At 38.5% G+C, this 16,078-nt stretch overlaps 1 protein-coding gene across 1 annotated transcript in view; it reads right to left on the bottom strand.

Moving 5' to 3' along the window:
* Positions 1-16,078, bottom strand: part of COL19A1 (collagen type XIX alpha 1 chain) — a 413,337-nt gene that overhangs the window by 68,783 nt on the left and 328,476 nt on the right. Inside the window, exons 21-31 of the mRNA XM_061131525.1 lie at positions 11,736-11,771; positions 10,658-10,693; positions 10,515-10,568; positions 9,614-9,667; positions 4,033-4,086; positions 3,315-3,404; positions 2,506-2,550; positions 2,323-2,400; positions 719-754; positions 558-611; positions 404-457 (exon numbers count right to left, since the gene is read on the bottom strand). Coding sequence (XP_060987508.1) covers positions 404-457; positions 558-611; positions 719-754; positions 2,323-2,400; positions 2,506-2,550; positions 3,315-3,404; positions 4,033-4,086; positions 9,614-9,667; positions 10,515-10,568; positions 10,658-10,693; positions 11,736-11,771 — 591 coding nt within the window. The remainder of the gene's footprint in view (positions 1-403; positions 458-557; positions 612-718; positions 755-2,322; positions 2,401-2,505; positions 2,551-3,314; positions 3,405-4,032; positions 4,087-9,613; positions 9,668-10,514; positions 10,569-10,657; positions 10,694-11,735; positions 11,772-16,078) is intronic.

Here is a 16,078-nt window from a genome sequence, read left to right as displayed (position 1 = left end):
CCACAGAATCAATAGATATGTACCATATTGTGGGAAACTTATCCACAAACATTCATTTAGAAAAATGAAATTCATTTAGTCACTAGCATTAGAAAGAACAGAATATGTGGCTATGTATTTTAACTCAGTTTTCCATGGGATTGAGACATTATATGCCAAGGTTCAACTTGGGGCAAAATTGTACAACTGAATTATGCCTTCAGGAAATAAGTATTCACCACACACACAAAAATGCTGAAGTAGCTTGAATTTTTTTCCCCTTTAGAAAATAATGGGGATAAACAAAATCACCAAGCAGTCACTGAGCATTCTAATTAGTTTGGACAGCAAAACTTGCTTGGTAGGCTGTTTGGCTTCTGGGTGCATTAAAGATACATAAATCAGGGACAGTCTGTCAACATACCGGGTCACCTGGGGGGCCTGGCAGACCTGGCTTTCCATCCCTCCCTGGAGCTCCCTGAAAACAGAAACATCATGTTCAAACCTTTGCACCGTGGCACAAGAGCAGACTAAAACAGGTGTAGGGGAGAGGGGAAGCAGGTAAAAATTGTCCTTACATCATTCCCTGGGGTCCCTGGAGCTCCTGGCAACCCAGGGAGACCTCGAGGACCCTGCAAAAGGGGGAAAATAGTTACTTACAAGGACAGAACTTTAGTAATTTCCCCCCGGGTCAGCAAAGTAGATTTGCTATGCCAAACAGCTTGGTTAAGTAGCTTACCTGAATCCCTGGCTCTCCAGCTGGTCCTTGGGAGCCCTGAGTAGAAGGAGATTCAGTGATCATAATTCTGCTGGGAATGTCCATAAATTATCCACAAGGGATAAAGGAACAAATACTGTCCTGTACTTAGTGGAGCAGCAGGGCTCGCCACCATGCGCACCCTGAAAACTCTCTGCAAAGCTGGCGAAGAGTTCTGGGTGGCAGGTAGACCCCTGACCAAATGCAGCGCTGGAGGTACCACTGTGACCGTGCCTGGATGCCCGGGACATTCGTCTTGGCCCTGCCATTGTTCCTGCACATCCATGACTGCATAAACATCACATCCGAGTTCTATCTGTCAGACACTGACCGCCCCCAGGTAACCAGCTCAGGCTTCCTTCCTTCCTGCTTTTTACTGTGAGTCCTTTCCCTGAAGAAATTGCCAGAACCGTTTTTCAGTGATAGGAGTAGGAAATAAAACTTCAATCAACTATTCTTTCCTATGTTAGAAAGCTGGAATCTGCAGTAACTGAAACATGTTTGAAGATTATCGGTGAACCTAATGATGACAGATCCTTCCTTACTGCATGACTATGGACCTCTGGCGGAAGAAGTGACTGACTACCTGGGTGAGCAACGAGCTTGGGTCCCAGTACCTGACTTCACTACCTGCTTGCTGCCTTCTCTCTTCTTACTTTGAAATAAATATTCATATTGTCAAAGCTACTTTTTTGCTTCCTTGCTATTTATTCTGTGTGCTTAAGTTATTTTTGGTTTGTTGGTTTATTATTATTTTTTTTTTTTGCTTCAACCTCCTTCACTCCCCTAATAATTTCCTAAACTACTTTTTTACTTTGTTTAACCTCCCATCTCCAGTGGTCTTTACCTTCTTGCCCTGGAAAATCAAACAGCAGTCAAACACAGTGCAACCATTCACTATTTACATCTTCTTTTACCTCTCAGGATAATTTTATTTCAAGGCCAATTCCCAAATTAATGTCATCAGAATAACCATCTATCTCACTTTTCTTGTGTAAAAATCTTTTATGTGTTTTCATAGTAAATATAAAATTTTATTTCTTACTGCTATTTAGTCCACAAGCATACATACAATGGTCACTATTATGCTTATAGCAAAAACCTGTCAAAAACTGGCTATTATCTGTCTTAACTATCACAAAAAATTTCTATGATATCTTCTCTAAGATAACACATAGAGATTTTCAATGTCTCATTTATATGCACTCCATTAAAATTAAGTTTTCATTTTATTCTAATTGAAAACAGTAATATAGAATAACCTAATATTGGGGCATTCTCATAATCTTGTAAACATGAGTTTGTACTTTTTAATATATAGAATGGAGGAATAAAGGGTTAAGTCCATGTTTTCTAATTCAAAAATCAGTTATGTGTGATTAGCATCTGTAAGTCAATAAACAGTGGCTACCTTCTGTGTTAGGATGTAACTACAAGGCCCATTAATTCATGCCCTCTGACTAGCATTTTTTTGTATTTCCTCTTCTGACCATTTCACTCTTTTCTATTATTCAGATATGTCACAGGATCTTATTTCACAGTAACAGGTCAACCGGGTTTCATGAACTTGATTGAATTTCACTTACAGTTCGGCCAGGAATTCCTATCCCTGGGGGGCCTATATCACCTGGCGAGCCTTGGACACCTGGCAGTCCTCTTTCCCCCTGTGCAACGAGATGCTTCTATTAGTGAGAGGCTTGAGGGACATGAATTTTCGAGGCACATTCTGCAAATTATTAATTCTTTAAAAATTATCTTTGATATTTTACCTTTGGGCCTCGTGGACCAGGTGCCCCAGGATTTCCATCTAATCCCTAAAAAATAAGAAAATGAGGTGAATATATTTTATTTTTCTAAAAAGTTTACTTACATCTTAGGAGTTATAACTCAAAAATATTTCATTGCTCTTTATCTTTTTTGCATAAACCTTTTTTCTATAAAAGAATAAGAAAGAGGGAATATAAATTTTACTAGGTTATAAATCTTGTATAGTTACTTTAAAATATAAGATGTTTTCATCTTTAAAATGAGGCATCTGATATTGAGAACTCTTTATTATTATTATATAAAAGGTCAAAGGGGATGAGGGAAAAAAGGCATATGAAATAGGCATATGGGTTAGCAGCTTTCTATGTCCTGGGATTAGCCCTGGCCACAAGGACTTTTTTTTTTTTAACTGATGACTGCCTATGGCCATATATGCAGAGCCTCTAGAAAGGAAATTTCAAGCAGTTTGTTTGTTTTAACATTGTCCAAGAAAGGTTCATGTTTTAAAACTAGCATACCTTACTAGGTTTCTTAGATCCCTAAAGAAGATTCGGGGGGTAGGGGTGGGGCTATAAATCTTCCAAAATTGTATGTAAAATGGTGCGTATATGTGCATTGTCTTCAGAAGAGAGACCTTTGTTTGTATCAAATTTCCAAAAGGATTAGAACTCTGATTTAAAGAATAAGATGAATGCTTCTTTTTTTCTGCAGACCTAAACTTATTCCTATACTTGTGATCAGAAACAGGGAGTACACAAACAGTGCTTAATCAGCTTTCAAAGGAAATATTAGTAAAAGGGTTGCTACTTACTGGTTCCCCTGGCAGGCTTTTTCCTGGAGGACCAACCTCACCTTTTGGACCTGGAAGGCCTGGAGGACCTGCAATCCCACCTGGGTCTCCCTGAGGAAACAAGGTAAGATTCTCACTTCACAGCTCAGGTTCACGGTGGGTGATGTGGCAGCAACAGCTTCCATATTTTAAATTGTCATCAAGTCAGTCACACTGCATTCGCTCATTCACTCATTTCACAATGTACACTCAGTACCCAATCCACAGAGACACTGTTCTCCTAAGTGCATCTGGATCTTGTGGAAAGCTATGTTAGAAAAAAGTATGGTCTCCTGAAATGTATGTAAGTGAATAGACAGATGCACAGAAGGGAAAAATCTATTCTTCATATAATTTTTACATTTTCTTTAAGTTATTCTCAAGTAATGGTTCAATATTAATATACTAGTTTCTTGTAGACATCAAGAAATGTGCCACAAGATTGAGACTTCTTAGGTCTATACCTATAGCTGAGCATAAAGCAGACTTTTCAAGTTCTGAGATCTTCATCTCCACAGCAGTTCATTCTGTGGCATTGTGTACAGAGAAACCATTCTGCACAGTCCATGTGAACATCTATCCCCTGTGCAGCCCCAGCCGCCATGTCCTGTCCATATTCACTCCTCAAAGTCCTTATGATCCTGTCTCATGCTCTTCCTCAGCTACTTAACATACAAAGGGAGTGAAACAGAAGCTATACCTTTTCTCCTTTAATGCCTTGTTTGCCTGGGATACCGTGTTCTCCGGGTAACCCCTAGAAAATTCAGAATTAAGGGCAAGAGCAATTAGAACATTTCTTATTGTAAAAACATTTCTATCTCTGAGTCTTTGTCAGGAGAACTAAATTTTAACATATGGGAATGTACTGATTTCGATCTCTTGGAGAGAGAAAAACATTAATGAAAGTATGTGGCTTATTGTTTCAAGTGAGGAAACCTGGATATAATGGAAAAAAATCTAAATAAAGGAGAACTTAACCAAATGCCCATCCATATCACTGCCCCAAATGGGATAAACAGAAAATATACTTCTACTTCAACTTGGCGGCAGAGGCATTTTATCTTTTTATTTTGTTCTCTTTATTAGCCTAGTCCCTGTCATGTAACCTCATTTCTTATATATCCTGGGGTTCTGCCTGTGCCACCAGCATTTTGTTCTTTTTTGTAAGATCTCTCCATTAGGCTCACCTGCAATGATTCACCAAATGGCTTGGGGCACAATAAAAATGTTTTGCTCCGTGAACTGAATGTTCAAAGTAGCAAATGACCAAATGCGCTGAGGGATGAAACCCTGGAGGCTCAGTCTGGGAGCATTGATAATAGAGCAAGATGTCAAGGGGTTGCTGCCAAAATGATGGGAAAAGGAGAGATTCTAACAGTTTCATGGAGCATAATCAAATTGTCAGACACAGGTCAGTGTCTAAGAAGCATCTTCCTTGTTTTGCTCAAGTGAGGACTAATGGAGAGGTTTTGACTCCCAAGATGTCAGAAGGCCAGGGAACTTGTCCAAGGGACACAAGGCTGACATTAGGGAAAGGATAGAAAAGGAATGTTCTCTAGGCTAAATCACATGCTAGGCCACAACACAAGTCCTAATAAATATAAGAGAGTAGAAATTGTATCAAGCATTGTTTCTAACCAAAATGGTATGAAATTAGAAATCAATTACAGGAATAAAAGTGGGATAAACACAAAAACATGGAGACTAAACAACGTGCTACTAAAAAACCACTATGAAAATGAAGAAAAAAAAAAAATCAGAAAACACATCAAGACAAATAAAAATGGAAGCACTGCTTTCCCAAATCTATGGGGTACAGCAAAAGCAGTTCTAAGAGGAAAGTTTGTAGTGACACAAGCTAACTTGAGAAACAAGAAAAAAATCTCAGATAAAAAAACCAAAACTACAAACTGAAGGAATTAGAAAAAGAAGAACAAGCAAAATCAAAAGTGTGCAGAAGGAAATAACAAAGATCAGAGAGGAAATAAATGAAATAAAGACCAAAAACCACCAAACAATAGAAAAGATCAAGAAAACAAATGTCTATATTTTTTAAAAAGATAAACAAAAGTGGTAAACTTTTCATGAGAGTTCATCAAGAAAAAGTGAGAGGACACACATAAACAAAATAAGAAATGAAAGATGAGAAATAACAACCATTACCATGAAGATACAAAAAAATAATAAAAGAACACTACTGTTATAAGCCAACAAATTGGACAACCTAGAAGAAGTAGACAAGTTTGTGGAAACATAAAATCTCCCAACACTGAATCAGGAAGTAATAGACAATCTGAACAGGCTGGTCACTGTGGTGAAATTGAGTTTATAATAATAATTATAAAATTACAGAAAGTAAATAACTGGAACTGGACAGCTTCACAGGTGATTTCTACCAAACATATAATGAAGAGCTAATGCCTATCCTTCAAGATGACTAACAACTAAAGGGGAAGAAACACTCCCAAATTCATTCTATGAGGCCACTGCTACTCTGATACCAAAACCACACCAAAAAAGAAAGTTACAGTCCAATATCACTGATGAAGGACTTGCATGGTGGCTCAGTAGTAGAGAATCTGCTTGTCAAGCATAAGACACAAGTTTGGTCCTTGGGTTGGGAAGATCCCCTGGAGAAGGAGATGACAATGCACACCAGTACTCTTGTCTGGGAAATCCCAAGGACAGAGGAGCCTGTTAAGTTACAGTCTATGGGGTCTCAAAAGAGTAAGAGTTAGGTATGACTTAGGGACTAAATAACCAACAACACCTCTGATGAATACAGATGTGAAAATCCTCAACAAGATATTAGTGGCAAACTGAATTCAATAATATATAAAAGTAATCACATAGCACGATCAAATGGGATTTATTCCAGGAATCCAAGGATTTGTTTCAATATCCATGAAGCAATTAGTGTGATATACCACATTTACAAAAGAAATGATAAAAATCATGATAATCTCAAAAGGTGCTGAAAAAGCATACATCCACTCATGATAAATGCTCATCCAAGTTGGTATAGAGGGAACATATCTCAATATTATAAACACCATTTATAACAAACTCAAAGCTAACATCATATTCAGTGGTGAAAAGCTTGAAAACTTTTCTTCTAAAATCAGGAAGAAAACGTACACCCACTCTCATCACTTCTATTTAACATAGTATTGAAAGTCCTAGCCATAGCACTGAGAAAAGGAAAAGAAATAAAAGGCATCCAAATTGCTGTGATTTACATCAGTGTTCTGCTTGATTTCCTCTAAGAGTTTTGTAGTTTCTGGTTTTACAAGAAGGTGGAGTGCTGAAGAATTGATACCTTCGAACTGTGGTGCTGGTGTAGACTCCTCAGAGTCCACTGGACAACAAGAAGACCAACCAGTCAATCTAAAGGGAAATCAACCCTGAATACTCATTAGAAGGACTGATGCTGAAGCTGAAACTCCAGTATTTTGGTCATCTGATGCAAACAGCTCACTCATTGGAAAAGTCCCTGATGCTGGGAAAGACTGAGGACAGAAGGAAAAGAAGGCATCAGAGGATGAGATGGCTGAATGGCATCACCGATGCAATGGACATGAACTTGGGTAAACTTTGGGAAATGGTGAGGGACAGAGAGGCCTGGTGTGCTGCAATCCATGGGGTCACAAAGAGTCAAACATGACTGGGTGACTGAACAATGGCAATCTTTTCTCCATTGTAAGGGCATCCAAATTGGAAAGAAATAACTAAAACTGTCACTATTTGCAGATGACATATTATATATAGAAAACCCTAAAGTCTCCACCAAAAGAACTATTAGAACTAATAAATGAATTCTGTAAAGCTGCAGGATATGAGGTTAATATACAGAAATCTCTTGCTTTTCTATATATTAATAATAAACCATCCAAAAGAGAAAGCAAGAAAACAATTCCATTTAAAACTTAATGAAAAAGAATAAAATATCTAGAAAAAACTTTAGCAATGAGGTGAAAAAACTATACTCTAAAAACTATAAAACACTGATGAAGAAAACCAAATAAGATATAAAGAAATGGAAAAATACTCTGTGTTCATGGATTGGGAGAATTAATACAGTTAAAACATCCATACAACCCAAAGCAATCTACTGATTTAATGCAATCCCTATCAAAGTAACCAAGATATTTTTCACAGAACTAGGATAAATAATCCTAAAATTAATATGGAAGCACAAAAGATCCCTAATGCCAAAGCAATCTTGAGAAAGAAAAACAAAGCTGGAAATATCATACTCTCTGACTTCAGACTGTAAGACAAAGCTACAGTAATCAAACAGTATGGTACTGGCACAGAAACAGACACACAGCTTAATGTGACAGGATGGATAGCTCAGAGACAAGCCACATAATGGTCACTTAACTTATGACAAAGGAGGCAAGAATATACAGTAAAGGAAAGACAGCATTTTCAATAAGTGGGAAAACGGAACAGCTACATATAAAAGAATAAGTTAGAACATTTTCTCAAACTATATACAAAAATAAACTCAAGCTTAATTAAAGCCTCAAAGATAAGACCTGAAATCATAGAGCTCCTAAAAGAAAAAATAGGCAGAACACTCTTTGACATAAATTTTAGCAATATATTTGAATCTGTCTCCTAAGGCAAAGGAAACAAAAGCAAAAATAAACAAACAGGGCCTAATTAAACTTAAAAGTTTTTGCATGGCAAAGGAAACCACGGACAAAATGAAAAGACAGCCTACTGAATGGAAAAGAATATCTGCAAATGATATGGCTGATAAGAGGTTACAACTCAATATTAAGAAAAACAACCTGCTTAAAAAACGAGCAGAAGACCAGAATAGACATTTTTCCAAAAAGACATACAGATGGCCAACAGGCACATGAAAAGATGCTCCATACTGCTAATCATCTAGAGAAATGCATATCAAAACCACAGTAAGGTATCACTTCACACCCATCAGAATTGCTATCACCAAAAATTCTGCAAATAACAAATGTTTGAAAGGATGTTGCAAAAAGGGAACCTGAATACAATGCTGGTAGGAATGAAAATTGGTACAGCCACTAGAGAAATCATGATTGAGGTTCCTCAAAATCTAAAAGAGAATCACCTAAAGACTCAGCAACCCCACTCTTGGTTATATATTCAAAGGAAATGAAAACAGTAATTCAAAAAGATACATGCACCTCAGTGTTCCTAGGAGCATTATTTACAATTGCCAAGATATGGGAGAAACCTAAGTGTCCACCAACAGATAACTGGATAAGAAGATATCATATATATATATATATCTAGTGGAATGCTACTTGATCATAGAAATGAAAGAAATTTTGCCATTTGCAATAGTGTTGATGGACCTAGAGAGTATTGTGCTTTAGGAAATGTCAAAGACAAATATTGTATGTTATCACTATATGTGGAATATAAAAATAAAATGCGGACTAAAATAATAAAATAAAAATAGTTCCACATAAAAATAATATGTGGAATATAAAAATAAAATATAAAAAATAAAATGCATGACTATAACCATATGTAACAGACTCACACATATAGAGAACAAACTAGTTACCAGTGGGAGAAAGGGAAGGGGGGAGATAGACAAAAGGGATTAAGAAATACAGACTATTGTGTGTTAGAATAAAAAAGCAAGAAGGGTATATTGTACAACACAGGGAATTTAGCCATTATTTTGCAGTCACTTTAAATGGTGTATAATCTATAAAAATACTGAATTATTATGATGTACACCTGAAACTAATACTGTAAATCAAGTATAATCCAGTAAAAAGAGAAAAACAGTGCATTTAAGGGGTGTGAGGATATATATATGTGTGTGTGTGTGAGAGAGAGAGAGAGAGAGAGAGAGAGGGAACTGTGAGTCCAGTAAAGCTAGGCTATAATGCACCTGAGGACCTTTTTATAATTGCATTATAGAAGTATTTTCAGCCAAAAGATCTGCCCCCTCTTTGGAGACTTCTGCAAGAATTCAACAATAGAAGCTTAGGAAATGTCTTTCTTGAATGGAGAATTTAATGAAAAGTCATGTATAATGATGTATAGTGGAAATGTTAACCTGGGTTTTAAAGACTGATTTGTTAGGTTAATAATATTCAAAAGGATCTCACATAACTAAATGGAGACACGAGCCTTCTCAACAGCCTCTGACAATAGGTGTGATCAGTTTCAGTGGTAGAGATGACCCCTGCTCTTGGAAAATGCAGTATAACTCATCTGCATGAACAGATGCTGACATTCTCAAAAATGACACATGCATCTACTATACATACAATATCTCCTGGTGGTCCTCTGGGTCCCACAGTGCCTGCAGGTCCTTGTTGACCCTAAAATAGAAGGAGATATATACTTTAACTGTGCTAGAATTAGAGTCTGTACCTGAATATACATAAAACGTGGTGTGACCTTTATCTATAGAAAAGTATCCAGGCTTCTCTGTGTAACACTGAAATGTGCTTTGGGCTTACAGTTTCAAGACATTGTCACTTAAATGAGTCTGTTCTCATGCGGGTTTGATGCTTGGGTTGGGAAGATTCCCCTGGAGAAGGAAATGGCAATCCTTTCCGGTATTCTTGCCTGGAAAATCCATGGACAGAGGAGCCTGGTGGGCTACAGCCCATGGGGTCTCAAAGAGCCAGACACGGCTTAGCAACTGAGCACATGCGCATGTTCTCACGAGTAGATGAGGTCTGGGTAACTCGCCGTACACACGGGTGGGAGCACATTACACCAATCCTTGTGCCTCCGAGCAGTGGGCCTCCTTTGGGACAGTCCTATAGAATCCCGTGTGGGAAACTCCAGCGCCTGTGGGCTGCAGAATTTGGGCTTAGGAAATTAAATCCTGTTCTCTTTAAGGAAACAGGGTCATAGATGTGACTCATATTTTTTACTCTTAAAGCTTTCAGGGATGCTATTGTGAATACGGTCTGAAAAGTACTTGAAGATCCTATTGTGACCCAAAAGGCAGAGGTACCATGCGTGTAACGGTACGGGAGTGTACCAACACAGGGCCAGTACGGGAGTGCGTCTGTGGGGGGAATCGCTATGAAAACATGATAAAGTCCCTGACATTTGTGATCAAAGTGAGTGGTACATCAGAGCTCCTTGTTTTACACAGAAATGGCTATACCTTCAAAACAACTTCCACATGTCCCTGAGTTATTTCTTATGTACCTTTAGTCCTGGGCTTCCAGTTACACCAGGTGGACCAGGATCTCCAGGCTCGCCCTAAACATATGGGTGGGAAAGAAATGGTTACTTTAATTTTCACAATCTCAATATGTTGGAGATGCAAGAGAAGGCTGTCAGGGGATTACCTTTATTCCTTGTGATCCTGTTATTCCAGGTTCTCCCTGTAAATGAAATAATCACCATCCATGTGTTTAAATTCAGATGGAGGACAGGGTCTCTAATGCTACAATTCATTTACTCTTTCATTAGCTGACATGCAATAAAAGAGGAAATTACGGAGACATGATGAAGTCAAGAAGGGTTCATCCTAAAACATGATTTAAAATAATAATTGCTAATAAACAATAATTTCTTATTTTTCTTTCTTCTCTGTAACAGTTCTTCCCCAATCTCACTTCTGACACTGAAATCATCATGGTACATTAGCAGTCACTGTGTCCTCTACTCAATTGACAGTTATGGTTTGTCACCAGCTAATCCTACAGTTCAGAGAAATAAAACTTCAGATAAGGGTGAAAAAGAAAGGGTAGAATTTAAGTTGATATGTCATGGAGGTTCTACTATCAGGCGTATGTATTTAATGAAACAAACAAACAAAAAATTAAGGTTATACAAAAGAGTACAAAGTTAGCCACAAAGAGTTCACTTTAATTAAATTATTTCCCATGACTTAATCACTGAACCTTTTTTTCTTTCTTTTGGCTGTTCCACAGGATCTTATTTCCCAGAGTAGAGATCAAACCTGCACTCCCTGGACTGGAAGCTTGGAGTCTTAACCATTGGACCACCAAAGTGGATCTATCATTGAGCCTTTTGATAAAACCATCCTGTTTGGTAAATCCAATTTATAGCATTAACAAAAATTTTGGAAAAACTGTATCTTACACAATAATTTTGTACTTTAAATATCCTTGGTGAATATCTTTCATTACATTCATGTCCAATCACAAACAGTAATGTGTTACAGAAAATAAACACTATCTGAATTACATGTTGTAGTATTATCACATGATAAAACTTAACAAGGTTTAAAATTTCATACTTATCAAAATAAAAGAGTCAAAATTCACAGAGGAAAAAGAAGAATGCTCAGGGAGCTTATCTTATCAAATCTATTAGGCTCTAAAGTAAACATGATAGAAATCAGAGAGGAAGAAATCAATGAAATAGAAAACCCAGGATAGTGATAAAACATCTACTTACTTTATCTCCCTTTTCACCTTTTGTAAAGGGTTCCCCCTAAGAAAATGCATAGAGAAAGAATCAACTATAAACACTTTAAAAAATAATCTCTCCAAACCTGGATATGAACAAATCCTGCAGGTCAAACTCAGACCTCCGCTGCAAACATGTAATGACCCAGAATGTCACACTGTCTGCCTGTGCAGCTTAGAAGAACAATATGCACCTGAATTAGAAAACCCTTTAATATTCCCAAATGAACAGTAACTTAATCATCTTAATATTATTTTGAGAATCCTGAGTGCTTAACAAATTAGAATGTGGTCCAAGGCCAACGCTTGCTCTGGTGTGGTTCAAAGAGAAGATGGTCACACACACACACACACACACACACACACACACACACACACATCCAAACAGAAGCAGACTGAATGTGAAGATAATGAAGTGATAAGTGGAAGGACATTCATTTGAATTCTTCCAGTTACTTAAGTTGGTGCTTAAAAAATATAGCCAGAGTTCTAAATTAGTGTTTAAAATTATAAAGTCATTACTGTAAAAATACATACTAATTTTCACTTTCCTTTTAATGAAAATGACATGAAGGGGTTAATTATTGGGTGAATAACAGTACAAGTCCGTGGAACTGATACTAGTTCTTGTTGTTGGGTTTAGGCTTGAAGGTTCTGGTGGGAGTCAAAGCTTTGAAGGAATGCATCTTACTATGCAACACGTTCCCCATGGTTACTGTGTTACTAACAACACAACCCCTCCTCAACACACACACACACAGATGGGGAGGCTTCCCTATATTAGCTTCTGTTCTTGAAGGTACATATTGTGGTGTCATTTAACCTTCACTATCCTGCTGTGAGGGAGATATTGTCCCACTACCAGAATGAGAAGAGATTCAGAAAGGTTCTGAGTAACCCTAAGTTATTAATGTTTTTCCTAAAGCAGCATTCACCCACTGTATGTTCCCTGTTCCCTTGTTTATCTTGCCTACAAAATCTGTGAATGAAGACATATAATTCACCTTGATTATCATAGCATCTCTGGGGTACACTTCTGCTGTCCAATGAAATTTATTAAATTAGGGAATTTAAAGTTTTATAGATAATAATTGCTGACATTTATCGAATTCTTACAATGTATTAAACCCTGTTCTAATCACATTATATACATTAATACAATTAACCTCTTGGGTCAACAGGATAGTTACTATTAGTACGTTCATTTACAGAGGGGGAACTGAGGCACAGAGAAGTGAATTCATTTCTCCAAGGTCACAAAGCCAGTAAGAAGTCATTGAGGATCTAAACCCAGGCAGCCTGGCTTCAATATCAGACTTTGCTTACTCAGTCTGTTTGACTTTATTTGTAATTTAATTGCTTTATTGTGTGAATTGAGTGAATGGATAATAAGACGGAAACCATACATTTTGAAACATTTTATTTCGCATCTGAAAGTCAAGGGAAAGGCTGAGGACCACTATTCGAGGCAGCGCTGCTCTCAAAGGTCCTGGTAAAGATTTGACCTTCAGATCACCATAAGGCGGTGAGTGGTTACTGAAAAAACTTCATATCTCATGACCCGGGGACTTCCGGGGGCCCTGTCTTCTCCCCCATGTCTCCAACCTCCCTGCAGTTACGTGGGGCAAGCTGCTGATTCTGACTGTGAAATGTGTGCGGCAGGGGTGCGGGGCACTTGAAGGCGGAGGCGTGCAGAGGCCATTCACCATGCTCCAGTCCTCTGTCCTGGCAGTGGCGGTTGAGAAGTTTGTGCCTATCAGAGGGCATAGCTCCCTGGTGCTTACCAGCCTGCTGACTGGTTACTGAGGGTCATGTGGAGCAGGACACCCACTCCCCACCAACCACACTGGCTGGGCAGTATGAGCAAGAGGAAGCTTTTCTTGGGGTGAGACCACACAAATTTTAGGGTTAATTTGTTACTTAGCATAACCTACCTACTCTGACTAATATGGCCCCATATCTAGCCAACATGACTAAATCTCTTATTGAATAGTTTCTATATATTAGATACATAGAGAGTTTTATTTATATTCTTGCATTTCAGTCTTAATTCTAAAAATCAATTCATTTTTAAGATAGGAGATGAAGTTAATGAGATGTGAGCAATGGGCTGCATTGCTTTTGAAACTGCTTGTTTCTGATTATATTACATTACTTGTGTCACTGATTATTTAGAACCTCTGCCAAGCCACAGTGACTAAAGTAACTTCTAGTTGGGGGAGAAAAAGCAAAACCAGGAGCCTGGTTGTCTAGAGAGCTGATATTTTGTTTTAATTCTGGTGGCTACTATCTGGGGCAAGTCATTTACATTTTGTAGACTCTTTTTCCTTATTTATAAAATCCTGGGGTTCAACTAGATGACATTTTCACTCCGATATCTAACCTAATCATGTAGTAAATGTCCTGTAACAGGGGACAAACTGCCATTTAAAGTACCACTCAGGCTCAGAGTTCAGATTTGGATGAACATTATTCTTCTGTTTGGACCTTCTGGTTATCATGTTGAGTTCAGATTCTGTTCCAGAATAGAAAGCCTGAGACCACAGAGAGCTAGACTGCTTTACCAGTGATGTGACATTTGTGTTTTTTCCTGTGGGAAGCTGGGAGAAAGGCAGGCAAAGATGTATTAATACAAGGAAGGTGGGATAATTCACAGCTTAAGAGGGAACTGACAAGGAGGAGAGCTGGGAGGTAAGGTAGATGGGGAGAAAGGCGGTCTCAGGGGTGGGCCTTGGTAACAGGACAGAAAGCTAAGGGAAACTTTCATGAACTGTGAAATCCCCCAGTTCTTGCTACTCATAGCACGACCCAGCAGCCACAGCCAGGAGCACAGCCTGACTGCATTGAGAAATATACCTACTCAGTCTGAAAGGGGCTCTTTTGCCCCTTTCCTGCTTCCCCATTTCTGTTCCCCTCTGAACTTAAGAGAACCTAAATATAAAAATGAGATCACCAAGCAATTGGAACTAACTCCTGACTTATGCTGTCCTGAATGCATGCCATGCCTTGCCTAAGCTATTAATTTTTTCCTAGATAAAAAAGAATGAAGACTTAAACCATTAAAAAATGACTAGCTCTCTCCCTTAATGGCCCCCTTGGTAATCCTGCAGGAGATCACTCATCAAGATCACATTTGAAGAGATAGTCAGCCAGTTTGCACTCAAAGGAAAAAAGATTTAGATTCCAACCTCCTGCCTCAATGTTTCACTGAGGTTCTTGCTGCCCTGCCCCCCTCCCCACTCTTTTCCCTTTAAAAACTGTCCTGGCTGAAAAGAATCTTGGGAGTTGGTCTCAGGACATGAGTCCACCTTCTCCCCAGGTTGCGAGCTTTTCTGATTACAGCACCTTTCCTGCTGACACTTGCCTCTGCAACTGTTGGCTTATGCGCAGTGAGCAGCTGAACTGAACTTGAGTTTGGTAATAAACCGCTACCCAGACCTGCTGAACTAGGATTAGCATTTCAAAAGGATCTTCAGCAATTCAAGTTCACATTTAGTCTGAGAGGCACTGCTCTAATCCACTCAAATTTCTCTTTCTGCTCTACAAGTTGCAGCTATTCCAGTAGAATTTTAGTAAATCTTAGGTCCTGGTTTGCCACGCAGCATGTGGAAATTAAGAGAAGGTGTTAGTGCTCCAATGTGGAGGGGAGACAGGGTGGGGGCAAGGGGCAGATAAGAGGTGAGGAGAGGTGCCCGTAAGTGTGGAGTTATAGGAGTCAGCTGGCAGATGGAAGGCACAGCAGACCCCGGGCTGATTTGTGGGAGAGAGGAGATTTCCTAGAAAGTCTTGGAAGTCTTAGGCATGGAACCCCAGTGAGGACTGTTACTGGTTTGGACAGAAAACCAAAGGCAAGAGTGACCCCTGAAGGAGGAGAATTTCAGAGCACAAGGGGGACAGCATGAACTCTAAAGCTGTCAGAACAATGACTATCATCGCCAAAGATGTTTTATTTTTAAAGCTGAAGCACAAGGAGAATTTGACTTTGTGATATGAAATACTCTTCATATTGTTCCCGTTTGGCAGGCATGCAGGCATTTTAGCGACCTCTTCATTTTTATCTCTGGCCAACCAATAATCTCTGTTCATCCCAGCAAGGGAAGAGGCAAAACTTAATTTTTTTTTAAGTGTTACTTTTTTTTTATTTAAACAAAGATGAAACATTTGTTAAGTCATTCTTGCTGATTCTTGCGGGCTGCTGTGGGGTTTTGGTTTTTTTTTTTTAAAGCAGAATTAAAAAATATATATTTTTGTAATTAGGATTCATGTCATCTCTTTAGGTAGTCCCATTTGAATACAAATGATACTGAAGGTACTTTTCTCCACCAAAAGAAC

The sequence above is a fragment of the Dama dama genome, chromosome 28 (genome assembly GCF_033118175.1).
Source record: "Dama dama isolate Ldn47 chromosome 28, ASM3311817v1, whole genome shotgun sequence".
Classification (NCBI taxonomy): Eukaryota; Metazoa; Chordata; class Mammalia; order Artiodactyla; family Cervidae; genus Dama; species Dama dama.
Note: the sequence above shows the minus strand (reverse complement) of the source record. Positions and strands in the feature narration are given on the sequence as shown.